The sequence below is a fragment of the Juglans microcarpa x Juglans regia genome, chromosome 1S (assembly GCF_004785595.1).
Source record: "Juglans microcarpa x Juglans regia isolate MS1-56 chromosome 1S, Jm3101_v1.0, whole genome shotgun sequence".
Classification (NCBI taxonomy): Eukaryota; Viridiplantae; Streptophyta; class Magnoliopsida; order Fagales; family Juglandaceae; genus Juglans; species Juglans microcarpa x Juglans regia.
The window spans coordinates 22,613,568-22,631,114 of NC_054595.1; the positions used below are offsets into that span (position 1 = coordinate 22,613,568).

General features: G+C 34.3%; 1 protein-coding gene and 1 long non-coding RNA gene across 2 annotated transcripts; both read left to right on the plus strand.

Moving 5' to 3' along the window:
• The first annotated feature begins 2,016 nt into the window (after nucleotides 1-2,016).
• On the plus strand, nucleotides 2,017-3,620 carry LOC121245875 (AT-hook motif nuclear-localized protein 20-like). Its single transcript, XM_041143782.1, has one exon. The coding sequence runs from the start codon at nucleotides 2,581-2,583 to the stop codon at nucleotides 3,433-3,435; it is 855 nt and encodes a 284-aa protein (XP_040999716.1). The 5' UTR covers nucleotides 2,017-2,580; the 3' UTR covers nucleotides 3,436-3,620.
• Nucleotides 3,621-11,896: 8,276 nt separating this feature from the next.
• On the plus strand, nucleotides 11,897-14,270 carry LOC121245900. The gene is made up of 3 exons (XR_005937017.1): nucleotides 11,897-12,363; nucleotides 13,775-13,835; nucleotides 13,918-14,270. It is a non-coding gene; the product is annotated as an uncharacterized LOC121245900 (long non-coding RNA).
• The last annotated feature ends 3,277 nt before the right edge of the window (nucleotides 14,271-17,547 follow it).

Sequence of the window (17,547 nt, forward strand, 5' to 3'; positions counted from 1 at the left end):
TTCGACGAAGGTCTTGTGAGATTCAGTGCTTTCTCTTTAGCTTTGTTTTTAGAAGATTTGCTGTTGTCAGTAAAAATTTTGAAGTTGAATTTAATAGACAAGAAGTAGCTACACCATATATATTATAAACATGATTACTTTTAAAAAATATATATATTATAAACATGATCATTCGGTTGTGATGGGTTTTAGACTTTGGGGTGAAAGTGATGGATTAATGTTTTCTTAGATCTCCTCTTTTTTCTTTAACATGGGTCGTTTTTCACTACTGATTTGCCCAGATCTTATGTTTCTTCAGCCAAAGATCTAGGAAGAAGCAAAGAAGCAGATGCTGCACATGACCTCGTAGACCCTTACCCCGTTCTAGCATGTCTGGGTATGGAACTCACTCTCTTTCGTGTGTGTGTGTGTCTTGGTATGGGTTGTTTTCTTGAGAGCCAAACATAATGTCTTCTACCTGTATTTTTGAAAAGTTTGATTTGTTATGCAGCAGTACTGAGAGAAAAAAAGTAGACTTTTCTTGTCTGAAAAGTCTTTACAAGGGGTACAACTTTCCATTATTGATTTAAAAATGGAACTCAGTGATCAACATCTTTTTTTAGTCCATCACTAAACAAATCTTCAAATATATTGTATCTCAGTACAATTTTCTACTGGAATCTATACTTAGCATTGTCACAATTTTCTTTTACATGTATCTATCTTGCAGAGAAAGAGATAGAAGATAATCCAGCTAGAATGAAGCAATTTGTGTTAGGCAAACTTGGAAAAGTTCCTGATGAAATGTATGCAAAGGCTTCTTTGGGGAGCTTTTCTTTTGTGAGATTAAATTACTGATGGGAAGACTGTGCTACTGATTTTGTAACTCATTTCTTGTAATTTTGTGTTTGGTAATGTAATTTATAAATACTAATAGTGTAATATGTGCTTGATTGCATTGTGATGTATGCATAGATGAATATTGGATTTTTTTTTTTTTATGTGCATTTAGTATTTTTAGAACACAAATAAAATAAAGGCTTTCAAGAACTTGACTTCTTAGAAATTGTTTTTAATAAAATAAAGGCTTTTACTAAAAAAAAAAAAATCTGAGTACAACCGAGAACCCAAATTTCCTGTTTTCAAAACCCCAGATCCATCCGGGTTCCGGCCCAGATTTGAATCCTAGGTCCCCGTCCGGATAGTCCTGGATTTTCGGGTTGGAACCCGGATGAACACCCCTAATAATATATATATATATATATATATATATAAATACGGGGATTAGTACTCTTGCTTATACAAGCTAGTCGATACAACAAAATTATCCACGTTCCATCTGACTTGCAAGTGTAAGTTGGCCTAATGCCAGCTACTGCATGCCATATTAAGAAGAAAATACAGGCAGGAAACCAACATATATATATATATATATATATATATATATATATGACATTATAAACGTCAATAATTTGCGCGCACAACTAGCTAGCAAATTAAAGAGCCGATCAAAACCTTTTATTATATATTATTATTAATGGATGGATGGGGATGAACTTGAGGCCAAACCAAAACTACTGTAGCGCAAAAATTCAAAGACATGTTCAAAATGTACTCAGGGGATGTGTTTATGATATTCTTCTGTCATAAATAATGGTTTTATTAATAAAAATAGGAAGAGATCACTTTGTATATGTGGCCTCAGCTGTTTATTAAGAAAAAAAATAAAAAAAAAGGAAGAAAAGAAAGAAAGAAAGACGTTCAAAGGTAGGCATGTACGTAAAAGGCAATTGGGAGCAAGAAGTAGCAGTATTAATACTAGGTCCTCCAACCATTACTCTCTCTCTCTCTCTCTCTCATATATTCGTTTCCTATGTCGGGCCCCTAGAAAACGACGTGCTCCCACCTGCCGACGCGCACGCGACCCCACGAAACCCTAATTTCCAAGAGCCCTAAAAGCAGAGCTTACTAGGGAAGGGATAAAAATAAAGATAAAAATAAAATTTTGACTCCCCAAATCACAACTGGGAGCTGATCAAAACAATAGGGAAAACAGTTTTTCTTATTAGTTGTTTGTTTGTGGTTCTTTTTTTAAAATTTTCTTATGTGTAATACAAATGTCTCGGTGCTTAATTATTTTATTCTCTCGCTTTGTGATTGATTCTACCCAGGGTTTTGCATCTGTTCCATGTTCTCTCACCTGAGAGCACTTCTGAGTTCTAGATCTTATTAATTCAGCTTGATCACTTGTTAAAGGGCTTCTTTCTTTCCTTCTCTTTGCTTGATTCTTCGCTCAAATTGAATCTAATTCTCTCTTCTTATCCGCTTTCCTCTCTCTTTCTTTTATCTCTCATAGCGAGCACTTTAGGTTATAGAAGATCAGCCCTTAGCTAGAGTTTCTTGTTGAACCATCTGTGGGTCTGACCTCTTGATCTCAAAATTCTCAAAGAAGCCAAGAGGACAATTGAGAGAAACCAATCTTCATCACCTGTTACAAGACGAGCAATTTAATTGTTTGGTCATTTTATTTTCCACTTTCTGTTGCCTCAATTTGCAGCTCTGGCTAATCCGTGGTGGACCGGGCAAGTGGGGTTGCCGGGCATGGACCCGGCGGCAAATTCTTCTATGCTAAACAAACGCCACAGAGATCAGATTTCCATGAACGACAGCAACGACAGAAGTAACGGCAAAAGAGAAGATGAAGACGAAGATAGAGACGACGTAGACGAGCCTAAAGAGGGTGCGGTTGAGGTTGGCCCTCGTAGACCAAGAGGACGGCCTCCTGGGTCTAAAAACAAACCGAAACCACCCATCTTTGTGACTCGAGACAGCCCAAACGTGCTCAAGAGCCATGTCATGGAGGTGGCTGGTAATGCTGACATAGCAGAAAGCATAGCCCAATTCGCTAGGAGGCGTCAACGAGGGGTTTGTGTGCTTAGCGGGAGTGGCTCCGTGGCTAACGTCACCCTGAGACAACCTGCGGCACCTGGCGCTATGGTAGCACTTCAAGGCAGGTTTGAGATCCTGTCTCTGACCGGGGCCTTCCTTCCCGGACCATCCCCTCCGGGCTCGACCGGGCTCACTGTGTATTTAGCCGGAGGTCAAGGGCAGATAGTGGGAGGAAGTGTGGTTGGCTCATTGGTTGCGGCAGGGCCAGTCATGGTCATTGCCGCAACCTTTTCTAATGCAACCTATGAGAGATTGCCTCTTGATCATCAGGATGAAGATGAGGCTGCAGGCAACGCAGTGCGTCAGGGAACTGCAGCTGGAGGCTCCCCACCCGCAATTGGGAGTAGCGGAAGCGGGGCGGGACAGCTGCACCATGCCTCTGGGCTGCAGCCTGCAGATCCCAGCTCATCGCTGCCTGTTTATCATTTGACACCAAATCTACTCCCCAACAGCGCGCAGATGGGGCACGATGCTTATGCCTGGGCTCACGCACGGCCTCCTTACTAAAAACTGCAGTAGTTTCTATCAATCTTCAAATCTGTTGTATTTGGATGTTAGAAAATGGAGATAGCTAGAAAATATGTGAAGAAAATAAACCACACGGTGTTGATCTCAATGTAAATTAGGCTTCTTATATAATTTGTCTAGTACCCTGGATCCTCTCTCTGTTTGCAATAAAAAGATGTTCAGTACTGGTGTCTTTTTAGTTTTTTAACCCCACTAACTGAATATTAAAATCTTTGTAGAGCTTCGTTTCTGATAAATTTTGTTTGGATTTCGTAGTTTATGTTTCTTTAATATTATTATTGAATCCTAATGAACATGGTAGATTAATCTGATATGATGGATAAGACTAATATATATAATTGGGAGATAAGGAGAATTCTGGTATTTGGAGAGGCGTCTTATAAGATTCATGTTTTCTGTTTATGCTAATCAGGAAACTTTCATATCTGTTTTAAGCTTGCGTCTCCTTTACTCACAAGAAGCTCACCAACTGGTGCGTGCTCATGTGTGCATATTATTAGATGTAAAGACCTGATCAGTTGTTACTCAGTTTTCAGTGTTGTTGTTCGGAGGATTAACGCATATATATGACAGCTAGGGTTTGTGAATGATTGTTCTATATACACTTGCAGCTAGCTTGTTTGTAGTAGTGCTTCATGTACTCATCAGAATTAATTAAAGAGTAGTAAAAGGGATGAATATATAGATGAAGAAAGATGGTTTCCAATTGGGAAACCTTCCGCTAATTAAGGCTCTCTAATTTTAAGATGGAGTTAATTAATGGGTATGCATGATAATAAATAAAACATTTCTATATATCCAGCTTGATAAATAATTTGGTATTCTTATATATATATATATATATATATGTCAAAAGGGTTCCCGGCCAGTCGGAGATATCTGCATGCACTAGTCTTTGTTGTTTTATTAAGCGTATCAATTAATGGCGTAATATTTTATTACATGTGTTTAATATTTATATAATTATGTTACATTAATTCATGCTTTGTATGCAACTGATGATTTTAAATTCAGGGTGCATGCAGTACTCTCAGCTCTTTACAGACAAACATGTAATAATGTACGTACTGCTGCTTAAATTAAAGAACTTGAGAGCAAGTACGTACACATACATTTTAACCAGTTTCTTGAATTTGTGACTGGATCGAGCATTCGCAGTACTGATCTTCTATATATATATATATGGCTTATATATAACGTATTAATTTAGTTCTGCCAAGGCAATTTACAGCAGCCATGCTGGCACCACCTCTGTCTTCCGAACGACATATATGGTACAGTACTGGTGGACAGCTAGTCTCCGTTACTGATCAGTGGTGATGATCACATCCATATATATAAAATAATAACAGTAATAATAGAAGAACAAATAATAAATTGGAATTAGAGAACCTTTCGGTAGAATATATGCAACCCATTCTTGTGTACGAATTAATTTGTTGTTTATTGCTTACCAAATTAAAGGAAAAACACAATTAGATTACGAATTATTTCCGGTTTAATCTTCACATGATTATGCATCTTTTTCGTGACATGCGACGATGAATATACATATATATATATATATATATATATATATATATATATATATATATAGATCACATGCACTCGATCGAAGTAGTAGTACTACTAGTAGTACTAGCTAGCTAGCTAGGAGTCGATCCCTTTCATAACAAATCATAATTTTATAAATTGGGTTTGATATATGTTTGAGATTTTTTAAACTGCAATATGTTTTTAGAATTGATTGACTAGCGTGCAGTGTATTCCTCAAGTAGTGAAAGAATGGTTAAATGCATCTAAAGTTATTCGTGTATTGCCAGGCTTTGGTAGATTTGGTAGGTTAAATCTGAAAGTGTACATTGATTGTGCATGCTATTTTTAAGGATATATAGTGTTTTTCAGATTACTTTTGGTAATTTTGCAAAACTAACAGCTAGGGGTCTGAATTAAGCTTAATTTGAAGCATCAGTTTTCTAGCTGTTGGTTTTTATCAATAAAAAGGTTTAAGAAATTGGTTTTTAATTATCAATCCCAAAATTGGCCTTGAGAAATTTCCTTTCAAACACTCGCATGAAGCTGCAATGTAACTCCTTCGAGTTAAGCAACGAAGGAAATTAAGCAAAGGAAGAATAAAAAAGCTGGCGGGTGGTCTCTGGTGGAAGTGGAACAACGAAGGAAATTAAGCAAATTAAGGATTCAATCTAACTGAGGGTACAATATCGGTACTCATGTCCGATATCATTTCATAAGTACTAGAAGTAATGATCAGTTGTTTTGCATAATAAATATATATATATATATATATATATATGTTTATCAGAGATCATCAGAAGAAAACATTTTTACTCATGGAAATCGCGTGAATTAGTTTCAACAAATTAAGTTTCAAAATTCAAGAAAATTAATGAATACCAAATGAAGTCCCACAGATTAATAAAATAGAAGTGCACTCAGCAAACCCCTGCCTAGAGCCAGTAGTAAATTAAGATCTAAAGTTGATAAAGTTAAGAAAAACTTTGATTTGGATCCTAATTAATATATAGTAGTTTAATCAACTTCTACCTAAAGGATCCTAAAGGTGTAGCAACATGGAGGACCCTCTTCACATGGATTCACGTGGCAAAGTTAATAAACCTTATTATAAAATTGTTAGCAACTTAATTGGATACACCATTCCAATGCTAAAGTCGCTGTATGTATGCGCCAATATCAATGGCATGGACACTTTTTCTTTAGATATATAATGGATTAGCTCGTTCATTAATATAATCATTATCTAACACCATTAAAAACAAATATAATTCTGCCTTTTGTTCCTTATAATGATCACGATCCCTAGCTTTCTGAGTATTTGCGAGTACGTCGCTATCAGCTATGAGATAGTGAGATCAATTTATAACTTAATTCATTAGTTTAGGGGATGAATCCATCAAGGCTCTACTTTAATAAAATGTAAGCCACGCAATAATAATATTAATATTAGAGCCCGCTTTTACATTAGACAAGGGAGCAATTAATTAACTAAGTTTTATTAATGGGTGGGGCAACGGCAAACATCACCCAAGTGAAACCTTTGGCTTTTCTTAATTTCAAGCCGACGTGTCGTTGATGCTGAAATTCAATCTTGCCGTGTCGGCCTTGACGTCGTGGAGTACACGCCATCTTCGATCCACTGAGCAATATAGCTTTTAACCTAATGTTTGAAAATTGATGATGATCAATATCACTATAAGAAAAATGAGCATTTGTAACGGATTATTTGTAACGAGAATGACTATTTGTAACAAAACAGACTCATTTTGATTGAAAATAATCATTTTCGCAAGAAATAACTGGATACAAGTAAGCAATTTTCTTGTAATAAATGTCATTCAGCTCTATTCTTGGATATAATAGGGTTTTTACTATTGGGAGCTAATAATTAATTGTCAACACATGATCAAAAAACCCTAAAATGTGGTCTGAAGATTAATATCTTCATGTTCTTGATTAAGAATGGCGAGCATATGATTTCAATAAGTTTAAGAACCCGGCCTTATATATATACATATATATATATATATATATATATATTTATGCTTGCGATTGAACTACTACACACACAAGTGAGCTCAACAAATAATTAGTTAGTGAACTATCTTACAGTTTTTTAATTTATTTTTTTAACATGGGTATTTATAATTAAGCTGTTTTGTACGTCTAACCCCTGCATGCAGCTTCTTGCCAATTGGTACTGCACCTCGTGCTAAATTAAAGAGAATTCACCGGGGTAGAGAAACAAAAATGCCATCTATATGGGGATTAATACTGATCACTGTTCCGGTGAAAGGCCTAACTAGGGAATTTGACCATATCATCATGATCATATAGCCCTACTTTTTCATTGAATGATTATATATCGTGTCTTCTCTAATATTTTTTAATGCGAAGTTATATATATATGCCTGATTATTTTTTAACTGAGTTGCCCATATTAGAGGGTACGTAATATATATATATATATATATATATATATATATATATATATATATAATGCCACATCATGAGATATGGGAGGATGATGAGAAAGAGGATGATGAATGGATTTGTTGATATAATTATATGCATGCTGTTGATAAGCCTAATTAACTCTTTCCAAGTAACTTTGATTGATTAGCTAGTTACTATATTTTTAATTGATATGATCTGATCAGGATCATCTGTAACTCACTGTAATTGATCGATCGCTGCTCTTATTATAGATCAATCAATCTTATAACAATGAAGCTACAAATAATGGCTTCCCTAAATGTCCTTTTGTCGACGAATCTTTATAATTAATTAACTACGTGCATCAAAATCATGGTAATATTAAGTACTCCAACATACGTTTTATATCTCTTTTTTTTTTTTTTTGTTATAATATGAAGTACTATATTTTATTTACTCGTCTGATACGTATTATAGTAGTACTAGTGCAATTGTAATATATATATAAATATATATGTATATATATATATATATAATATATAACTTAGTACCCAAAATATCTGAAATGCATGCAATTAAATCAAAACCAAGATTTTAACGCTGATTCCAACGGGTACTGACGGCCACGTAGCCTGAAATAATATTAGTGTTTTGCATATAATTAATGTATATGTAACGCAATAAATTAAAGAAAGAAACTTTAAAAAAAAAAAAAAAAAGCTTTGGGCTGCATGCATGCATGCAGTATTATTTCCCGTTGAACAAGTAAATAATTAGATTTTCCCAACTCTTGTATAAATCAATTGAATTCTATGTCGTCTGATCATCGATCAAATGATCAGTGTATGGCTGCCTACAACTGTTGCAAATTTCAGTGGTAGATCTTAATAACGTCGTCCTATATATATATATATATATATATATATATATATATATATATAATAGCCAGAGAGGTACGTACTAGATCATGATGATCAGTACTACGTACGTACGTACGTATTTGATCAACATTCCTCTTAATCATGATTTGATTAGCCCTAATCGATCTAGTCGTATTAATATATATATATATATATATATATATATATAAGCAATTAGTTTATACGTACGTTCTAGCTATATATATATATATCTGTTACTTTGTGAGTAGGCCAGAAAACTGTGGTAGCTGCACATGATGATCCTCTTTCTAATGCAGGAAAGGTCACAAAATCCTTCTAAACAAGCAAATATATACGCACTAATTATAAGCAATCACGCGCGAGATTTGATCTCTTGAGGAATTCAAAACTTTAAAAGAAAAACCAGCTCATGTCTCAATGCTAGTACTTAATTAGACACCACCCCTAAAACTCCACTCAATTATAAGAAGATATTACAATATGTTTAACAATATCACACAACTTTTGTAAAATCAAACATTAGACTATAGAACTCTCACGACCGACCTACTAAATCTATGTTCCGTATATAATATATAGATCCAGATCAACTCTAAACTCCATGATCTATATATATATCACATGTCTCCATGAAAAAACTTGTCCACTCCCCCAAACTCCAGGAATACCGATGAATCCACGGATGGTCATCCAAGCAATCAAATCACAAGACAATCAAGGCCGGGAACATACATATATATACATATATATATAGTAATTGAGTTTATAATAAGATCAGAAATGTTATAGCCATAAAGAGATTTTATAAAAGTAAATAATCTACAAACTGATATAGTTTTATATGATATGCTAGATTTACTTTACAATAAGAATAGATTTACAATTTAAAGTACTATATCAACCCATGTTAATTTATAAATTTATTTTTATAGGATCTTGTAATTCATGCATTTCTCTTATAATATTAATGAGAGATGCGGACTAAGATTTTAATACTCAATATGTGTATGCAAGGTTATCTCTCAAATAAGGTACGTAACTACGATTTCTTTTGTGGCCTCTCAAATTGAAAAGTTTGTATAGGTAGCGATTAAGTTGGGTTAAACGAAGATTTCAAAATTATTTAGAAGTCTAATCATGATTTGAAGTTCGCTCGAGCACGAGATTGCATACATTTCTCAAGCTCTCTACCTGGGATTTTATTGAATAGTTGACCGAGCAGTCGACGATCGTCCCACGGGTGTCAAGTGAAATCTTAGTTCATTCCACTTGATCATTTCATTAGCATAATCTAGTCACACTAATAAAAAACGTTATATGTAACTTTGTCACTAGGGAAAAGATGCCATACATTATTCTCTTTCTAACGAAAAGGTCACAAAACTCTTCTAAACAAACAAAGAAATTAAGATGCTATTTTCAGAAGGGTCTGTAGAGCGCTAGCACACCTAGTAAACTACTTGTATGCATGACACAATTTGATTTAGGAGATCAATTTTAAAATCTCCATCTTACAAACCAAATTTCACTATTTAAGTAATGTGAGTGTATATATATATATATATATATATATATATATATATATATATATATAAGTGTGTTCTACTATAACACCCATTTCTCGCAAGCTTAGGAATGTCATGTACATACGTAATTGAAATCAAGTAAGAGACTTGCATAATTTTTCACAAATAAACATTGTTTATTCCAACGGAAAACTTTAAGTCAAACCGTTGTCTAAAACATAGTCATATCCAAGTTTCTAAACTAACTGAAGTAGAAAAGACAGTAATAAAATCAATAAGTTCATAGTCTGCTCCTTCTAAGCCTAGCATGCTTGCTCGTACTGATCATTATCACTTGGGTGGTAAAAAATATGAAATAAAACTAAAATGAGTCAAAGACTCAGTAAGAAATCCATCACAACATAAACATAATAAGCATAAGGTTTTCATAAAATTTTCATGCTGAGAGTTTAAGATCATGACTGATCATACTGATACTTATACTATGCATGATTTGTCATGATTTATCTAACTGTATGATTTAACTGATCTGACTGATTTATCTGATTAACTGATTAATCTAGCCTACATACTTAACTCTGTGTGTAAGATTGTGCACCGACCCCACATCCCACTATAGTAAGGGAGCCGTTAAGTAGTATTTTGGTATACTACGGTGGACCACGCTTGAGTCCATGGCTTGCACGTCCACCCCAAATACTGAACTGAATGACCATCTGATTAATTGATCTAATATTATCTTACACTTTGACTTAAGATAGCTTATGTGTCTTATGCGACATGAGATGCATGATATATATACTGATATAAATAACTGTAATTTCTGAATCTGAACATGATGCTGAATGACATGATCGTATGCTATACCTGGTGACATGTTTGCATATGACATGATTGGTGCATAAATAATGATTGCCAATGAATTGGCTTGAATAATACTTATATATAAGTTAAATTATGATGATCCTAATTTATGATCAAATTACTTACCTTTTAGCACTGCTTTTTGAATCTCACTTCGTAGCTCGTCACCTATACGAAGTATTAACGTCACTAAATCTGTCTAGAAAAACGTGTCCTACTATCCCACTTAATTAAATTCATATCGTAGAACATAATCAAGTAAATATTCTATTTATCACGAAAATCAATGAATGCTAATATCTTAAAATATTTAAGATACTAATAACATATTTTTACTTCCAAGATATAATTTAGTATAATACTTGGGATATATTTAATTCTATTAAAAAGAAGTCATAAAAACCTCAATTCTTAAAATAGGTTTCCTTTCTTAATATAATTATTCAATCTTACAATAAATCTAATAAATATTAATATCATTTAAATATTATTAACATATTTCTTTATTTTCAATTCACAACTTAATAACATAATTATGACAACATCTATCAAAGTAAACACTAAAATTTCGTTTAATAAATTAGACTTAATCATATTAATATTAAAATTCTAGTACACTATTACTAAGTTTACTCATAATTTAATACTTAGTAATTTAATTTAAAAATCCTTAACTAATTTCTATAAAGATAAAGTTTTTAGACTAACATATTTATTTAATAAAATTAAACTCAGATTAAAATATTAGGCCCAATCCAACTTTGAATAAAATAATCAAGCCCATCGAAACCCAATTAAAACAAAATATTAGTTTATGAAATCAACCCTCTCAGAAAATAGGAAGGCCAAGGCCCATGTGAGAAGACAGCCCATGTGCAGAACGAGTTAAGACACAAATCTGACGTAGACCAGAGATGTAATTTAACCCTGGTTCTCCAAGGTGCTTCAATCTTTACCTATCATATTTTTTAAAATTTTTAAAATATTTTTTGAGTTTATTATTTTTAAAATAATTTAATTATTTTTATTTATTATTTATATATTAAATATTTGATAAAAGAAAAATAATAATAAAAATTAAAAAAAATGTGATGTACAGAAGTGTGAATGTTGCGTAGATTTTTGCTTTTTTTTAAAAAAAAAAAAAGCCATAAAACATGAGCAAAGGAACGAAATATTTGCTGAAGATGAAAAGGCCATGCGAGAGAAACAGAGTGCTCGGGAGAGAGAGTCGTGCGATACTCATCGAGAGAAGGAGGCTGAGGCGACGGCAGCTCTGGGGTGGCTGGAAGTGACCGGCGACGCTACTGGGTTCTCTGGACAGTGGTGCGACGCACGAGAGAGAGAGAGTTAGAGAGTTAGACCGAAACTGGAATTTATGGGGAGAGAGGAGGGATCCCGTCGGGGACTTACCGGAAAGGAGTGGATTCGACGGGGTTGGGATGCTCGGAGATTTCTGTGGCCGAGGAGAGGTGGTCCGACTTCCTTGAGGTGGCTGGCGACGGCAGCACAAATACACGGCCAAAAGCCACTACCGATAAAGATGGAGAGAGAAAACGACGGGGAAGAGAAGGGGTTTACCGTCGGCGTGTTCTGGGCAGCGTGGTGGTGCTCCGATGTCCTCTGTGGAGGATTCCGGCGGGGTAAGTGGCTCGGTTTTGCAGAGGCTGTTAAGGTTTTCTGGGTTTGTTTTCCCTTCTCTGCGTTTTTGTGTTGTGTTTAATACAGAGGTTTCGTGGGATTTTTATAGGGAGGGAAAGGTGAGGATTGAGGATAGGATTACTGAGCTGGTGGAGATAAGATTAGGAATACTGAGCTGGTGGAGATAAACACTGAGGCTAAACAAATGAAAACAACTCCAATTGAAATGAAAGGATGGCTATTGAAAAACTGGAGCCAACGTAAAATAATCTAGTTGTTTGAAAAAATATCTTGGATGTTACATCTACTGATCTAGAGAAGAGAAACTCATAAACAAATACTAAGAAACCACAATAAATAAATAAAAAATCAATAAAAGGTAAACAAAACAATAAGATTTTTGGTGACTATGTCGAAAACTTAATAAGATCTCTTCAAAATGAAAATCACTCCATAGATGCTTAAAAACTACCTTAAGTCCACTCAAATTCCCATCAAAACACAAAATCAACCCGTGAGATCAGTTCAACAATATTATATATAGTCAGCAACTATGTAATATATGAACTCCCTACATAATAATTGATTTCCAAGTTTTATATAAACATTACCATCCACGGAATTAAGTTTCTTGGGACATCACGATGATAGTACTGTTTATTTGAGGAAATAAAATTTTCTTATATGACTATTTTTGTTTATTCGAGCAAATAAAAGACGAGTCTCTTTGTTCTTAATCTCACGTTTTAGGAGATGACCAATTAGGATTAACAAGTTACAACGTACTTGGTTTTTGTTGTGCCTTAAACAGGTTTGTTTATTCAGGAAATGTGTAGATTTAGGTTATAGTGTCTTGATTTTGACGCTGGGTTATGGAATTTATGTATTCTCTGGGTGTTGGCTTGTAACCACGGTTTTTATCCGTCACAAGTGAGGGCAATTAATAAATTTGGAATCCTGTCCACTTTTTTTTAAAAAAAAAGATTAACAAGTTACAAAACCATTGCTAGGGTGTCAAATATTGTTTAATATAATTGTATGTGTTTGAATTTTTTTTTACAAAGCCGTTGCAGCATGGTCGGGCTATTAAAGATAAAAGAGCAGCCCTCTATTCAAACGTTAACACGTAGGAAAAAACACAATAAGCTAGTTAGATCTCACCACACAGAATCATCACACGCAAGAGGCAAAAATCGTTGTTCTCCAAGCTCTCAAGCTCGTCTCTTTGCACCTCCACCAAGAAGGAATCATCTGTGCTCAGATTGGATGATAATTACGACAATGCGAAAATGAAAAAAGCGTGAGTATTTTAGATTTTTATTTTTGAACTTTTCTGTCCAGAGCTTGTAAAGCTGTAAACTGATACCTTTTTTTTTTTTTTTACTCTTTTTTGTGGGTGGGGATGTTATGCAGGAATTCAACGATCTCTGTGGCTGAGAATCACAAAAAAGAAAAGTACAAGATAGATCTTATGGTGATGAGATCATAAAGACCCCCTTTCTTCATCGAAATCTTCATCTGAAATTTAACCTTTTTTCTTTCGTTTGGTTTTGCAGGCTCCTCCTCCTGCCTTGAGATCATCGCCAAAAAGAGATGGTGATGTTGAATATGTGACCGTAGATTTTATGGGTAGATTTTCATATATTAGCTTGTAATGAGTTATGGGTAGATTTTTATATATTAGCATTGTGTTTTGATTGTATGTGCAAGAAATTAAGCTTGCAGTGAAGGAAGATGAAAATGAAGTTAAAATAGGCAAGGTAGAGGCAGTGAATGTTGAAAACGAGAGAACAAAAATTGTGGCAGTTGAAGAAACCGTATCTCAGAAACTGGTTCTTGTGCACAGGGAGAGAAAATGCAGGGCTCAATTGTGGAGTCTCTGATCGAGTGTATGCAAATGCAAAATAAACACAATAAATAGCTTGCGTGGCGCAAGGCTTTTGGAGGCCTGTTTAATGAGGGGGAGCAGTCGGACTGCTCCCTAAGTTTACTTCTCTTTTTTTTTTTTTTTTTTTTTTTTTTTTTTTTTTTTTTTTATCTATCTTCTAAACGCACGAGGTAATTCAACATTGACACTCTTATCTTCTTACTTATATATATAGTTGCGTCCCTGACCATCATATATATATATAAACTTCTAACTTGATTAAGTTGGAGTTGAATTATAATTGGTTGGACCATATCAGTATTTTTCTTCCCTTGTGGCTCATGTTAGTCATCCATGGCCAGTTGAGAATTAAAACCCTATTTTTCAAAGGAAAACTCATTATATTATGTGAATATGTTAAATAAATTAATGATCAATACTTTTGAGGGCTCGTGATTATAATTAGTTTCAATTGGGACTGTTAATGCTAAAAATTACATAACAGACCAGAAAAGAAGAAATAGTCATTTCTGACTCACGAGATGATTCAGACTTCGATGCGTCGCGTTCATCCATAACATAAATAATAAATAAGCAAATAAAAGTAAATAAAAGAGAGACATGAATTTACGTGGCTCGACATAAAAACTTACATCCACGGGTTGTTGGGGGCAAAATTCACTATATCAAGTGGTGATTTTACAATGTCTCATAGCCTCACATATCGCTCAATACAATATGAGAATTTAGTCTCAAAAGAGTTGGTGGAGAGTGCATGGAGAGAGCCAGTCCAAAGCCCTTTATTTGTGGGGGAGCTGCTTCTTATATAGAGGTTATTTTCTTTGAGTGATAGAGTCCAACTTGACTTGTGATATCTTTTCCTTTTAGGAGTTTGAGTCAATTTCTTTGCTTTATCTATTTACTGTCTTATCTCTTCGCTTTATTTTTTCCCTTAGTAATATGTTTCCAAAGGGTTTGACCCAGTCAATTTAGTTCCTAACAGATACCCTCAATTCTTAAGGTCAACTTGTTTAATGTCAAAAATTGCACAACAGACCGAAAATGAAGAAAGAGTCATCACTGACCCACGAGATGATTCGGGATTCGATACGGTGCTAGTCTCGTTCATCCATAGCATAAATAATAAATAAACAAATAAAAGTAAATAAAAGAGACATATGAATTTATGTGGTTCGGTATAAAAGTCTACGTCTATAGGTTGTAGGAGGAAAAATCCACTATATCAGGTGGTGATTTTATAATGTCTCATGGCCTCACATATCGCTCAATACAATGAGAGAATTTAATCTCAGGAGAGTTGATGAAGAGTGTATGGAGAGAGCCGTTCTAGAGTCCCCTATTTGTGGGGAGTTGCTCCTTATATAGAGGTTATTTCCTTGAAATGATAGAGTCCAACTTGATTTGTGATATCTTTTCCTTTTAGGAGTCTGGGCCAACTTCTTTACCTTATCTCTTTTATGTCTTATCTTTTGATTTTATCTCTTCCCTTAGTGATAGATTTCTAGAGGGTTTGACCAAGTCAATTTAGTCCCTAACAGATGCCCTCAATTCTTAAGGTCAACTTGTTTAATGTCAAAAATTGCACAACAGACCGAAAAGGAAGAAAGAGTCATCACTGACCCACGAGATGATTCGGGATTCGATACGGTGCTAGTCGCGTTCATCCATAGCATAAATAATAAATAAACAAATCAAAGTAAATAAAAGAGACATGAATTTATGTGGTTCGGCATAAAAGTCTACGTCTATAGGTTGTTGGGAAAAAAATCCACTATATCAGGTGGTGATTTTATAATGTTTCATGGCCTCACATATCGCTCAATATAATGAGAGAATTTAATCTCAGGAGAGTTGGTGAAGAGTGTATGGAGAGAGCCATTCTAGAGTTCCCTATTTGTGGGGGAGTTGCTCCTTATATAGAGGTTATTTCATTGGAGTGATAGAGTCCAACTTGATTTGTGATATCTTTTCCTTTTAGGAGTCTGCCAACTTCTTTGCCTTATCTCTTTCTTGTCTTATCTTTTGATTTTATCTCTTCCCTTAGTGATAGGTTTCCAGAGGGTTTGACCAAGTCAATTTAGTCCCTAACAAATGCCCTCGATTCTTAAGGTCAACTTATTTAATGTCAAAAATTTCACAACAGACCAAAAAGGAAGAAAGAGTCATCCTCGACTCACGAGATGATTCGGGCTTCGATACGGTGCTCATTGTGTTCATCTATAATACAAATAATAAATAAGCGAATAAAAGTAAATAAAAGAGAGACACAGGATTTTACCTAGTTCGACATAAAAGCTTACATCTAAAGTTGTTGGAGGCAAAATCCAATATATTAGGTGGTGATTTTATAATGTCTCATGGCCTCACATATAGCTTAATATAATGAGAGAATTTAGTCTCAAAATAGTCGATGAAGAGTGCATGGAGAGAGAGGGTCTAGAGCCCCCTATTTGTGGGGAGCTGCTCCTTATATAGAGATTATTTCCTTGAAATGATAGAGTTTAACTTGACTTGTGATATTTTTTTATTTTAAGAGTTTGAGCCAACTTCTTTATCATATCTCTTGACTTTATCTCTTCTCTTAATGATAGATTTCTAGAGGTTTGACCCGTTCAATTTAGTCCAGACCATATATAATCTAAAGTTTTTATAAGGGAAATCGTTCATTAAACAAAATTATAGAGATGATTTACTTGTCATTGTAGACCAAAAAAAAAAAAAAGATATCGATGGAGATGAAATTGAGGTTGGGCTAAGCTTGCTAGGTTAATGCTGTAAGTCCATAGACGTGCTCAATAAAGTAAATCCTTGGGCCCATTTAGGTAATTAGAACTTAGGAGAAAAACCCGCAAAGTATCAGCCACAAACGCTTTCAATTGGGCCAACCAACCTATGTTAGAGAGCCCATATATCAGCCTTATGGAGTTATTTGAAAGCCCAATAATGCTGATTTTACCTTTAAAAAAATGATTGGTATAAATCTAAAACGTACGTGTAATCATTTAGGACCACCATAAAAATGATATTAATGGTATTTTGGCCCAATTATTTTTTTAATTCAACAATATTGAGAATGAAGAATTTTGAGTAGGGATCTCATAGAGTCATAGGCTATATATGATCGATTGGAATAAAACGTCGAAATTGATCTAATTGAATGCACTGAAATATTTTAATACATATGAGTAATGTTACACATCATTTTAACTTTCATCATCATTCTATCATTATATGATATATCATTAGATGATTAGAGATTATTTATTATATTTGACTTATAAACCTATCATTTAATGTC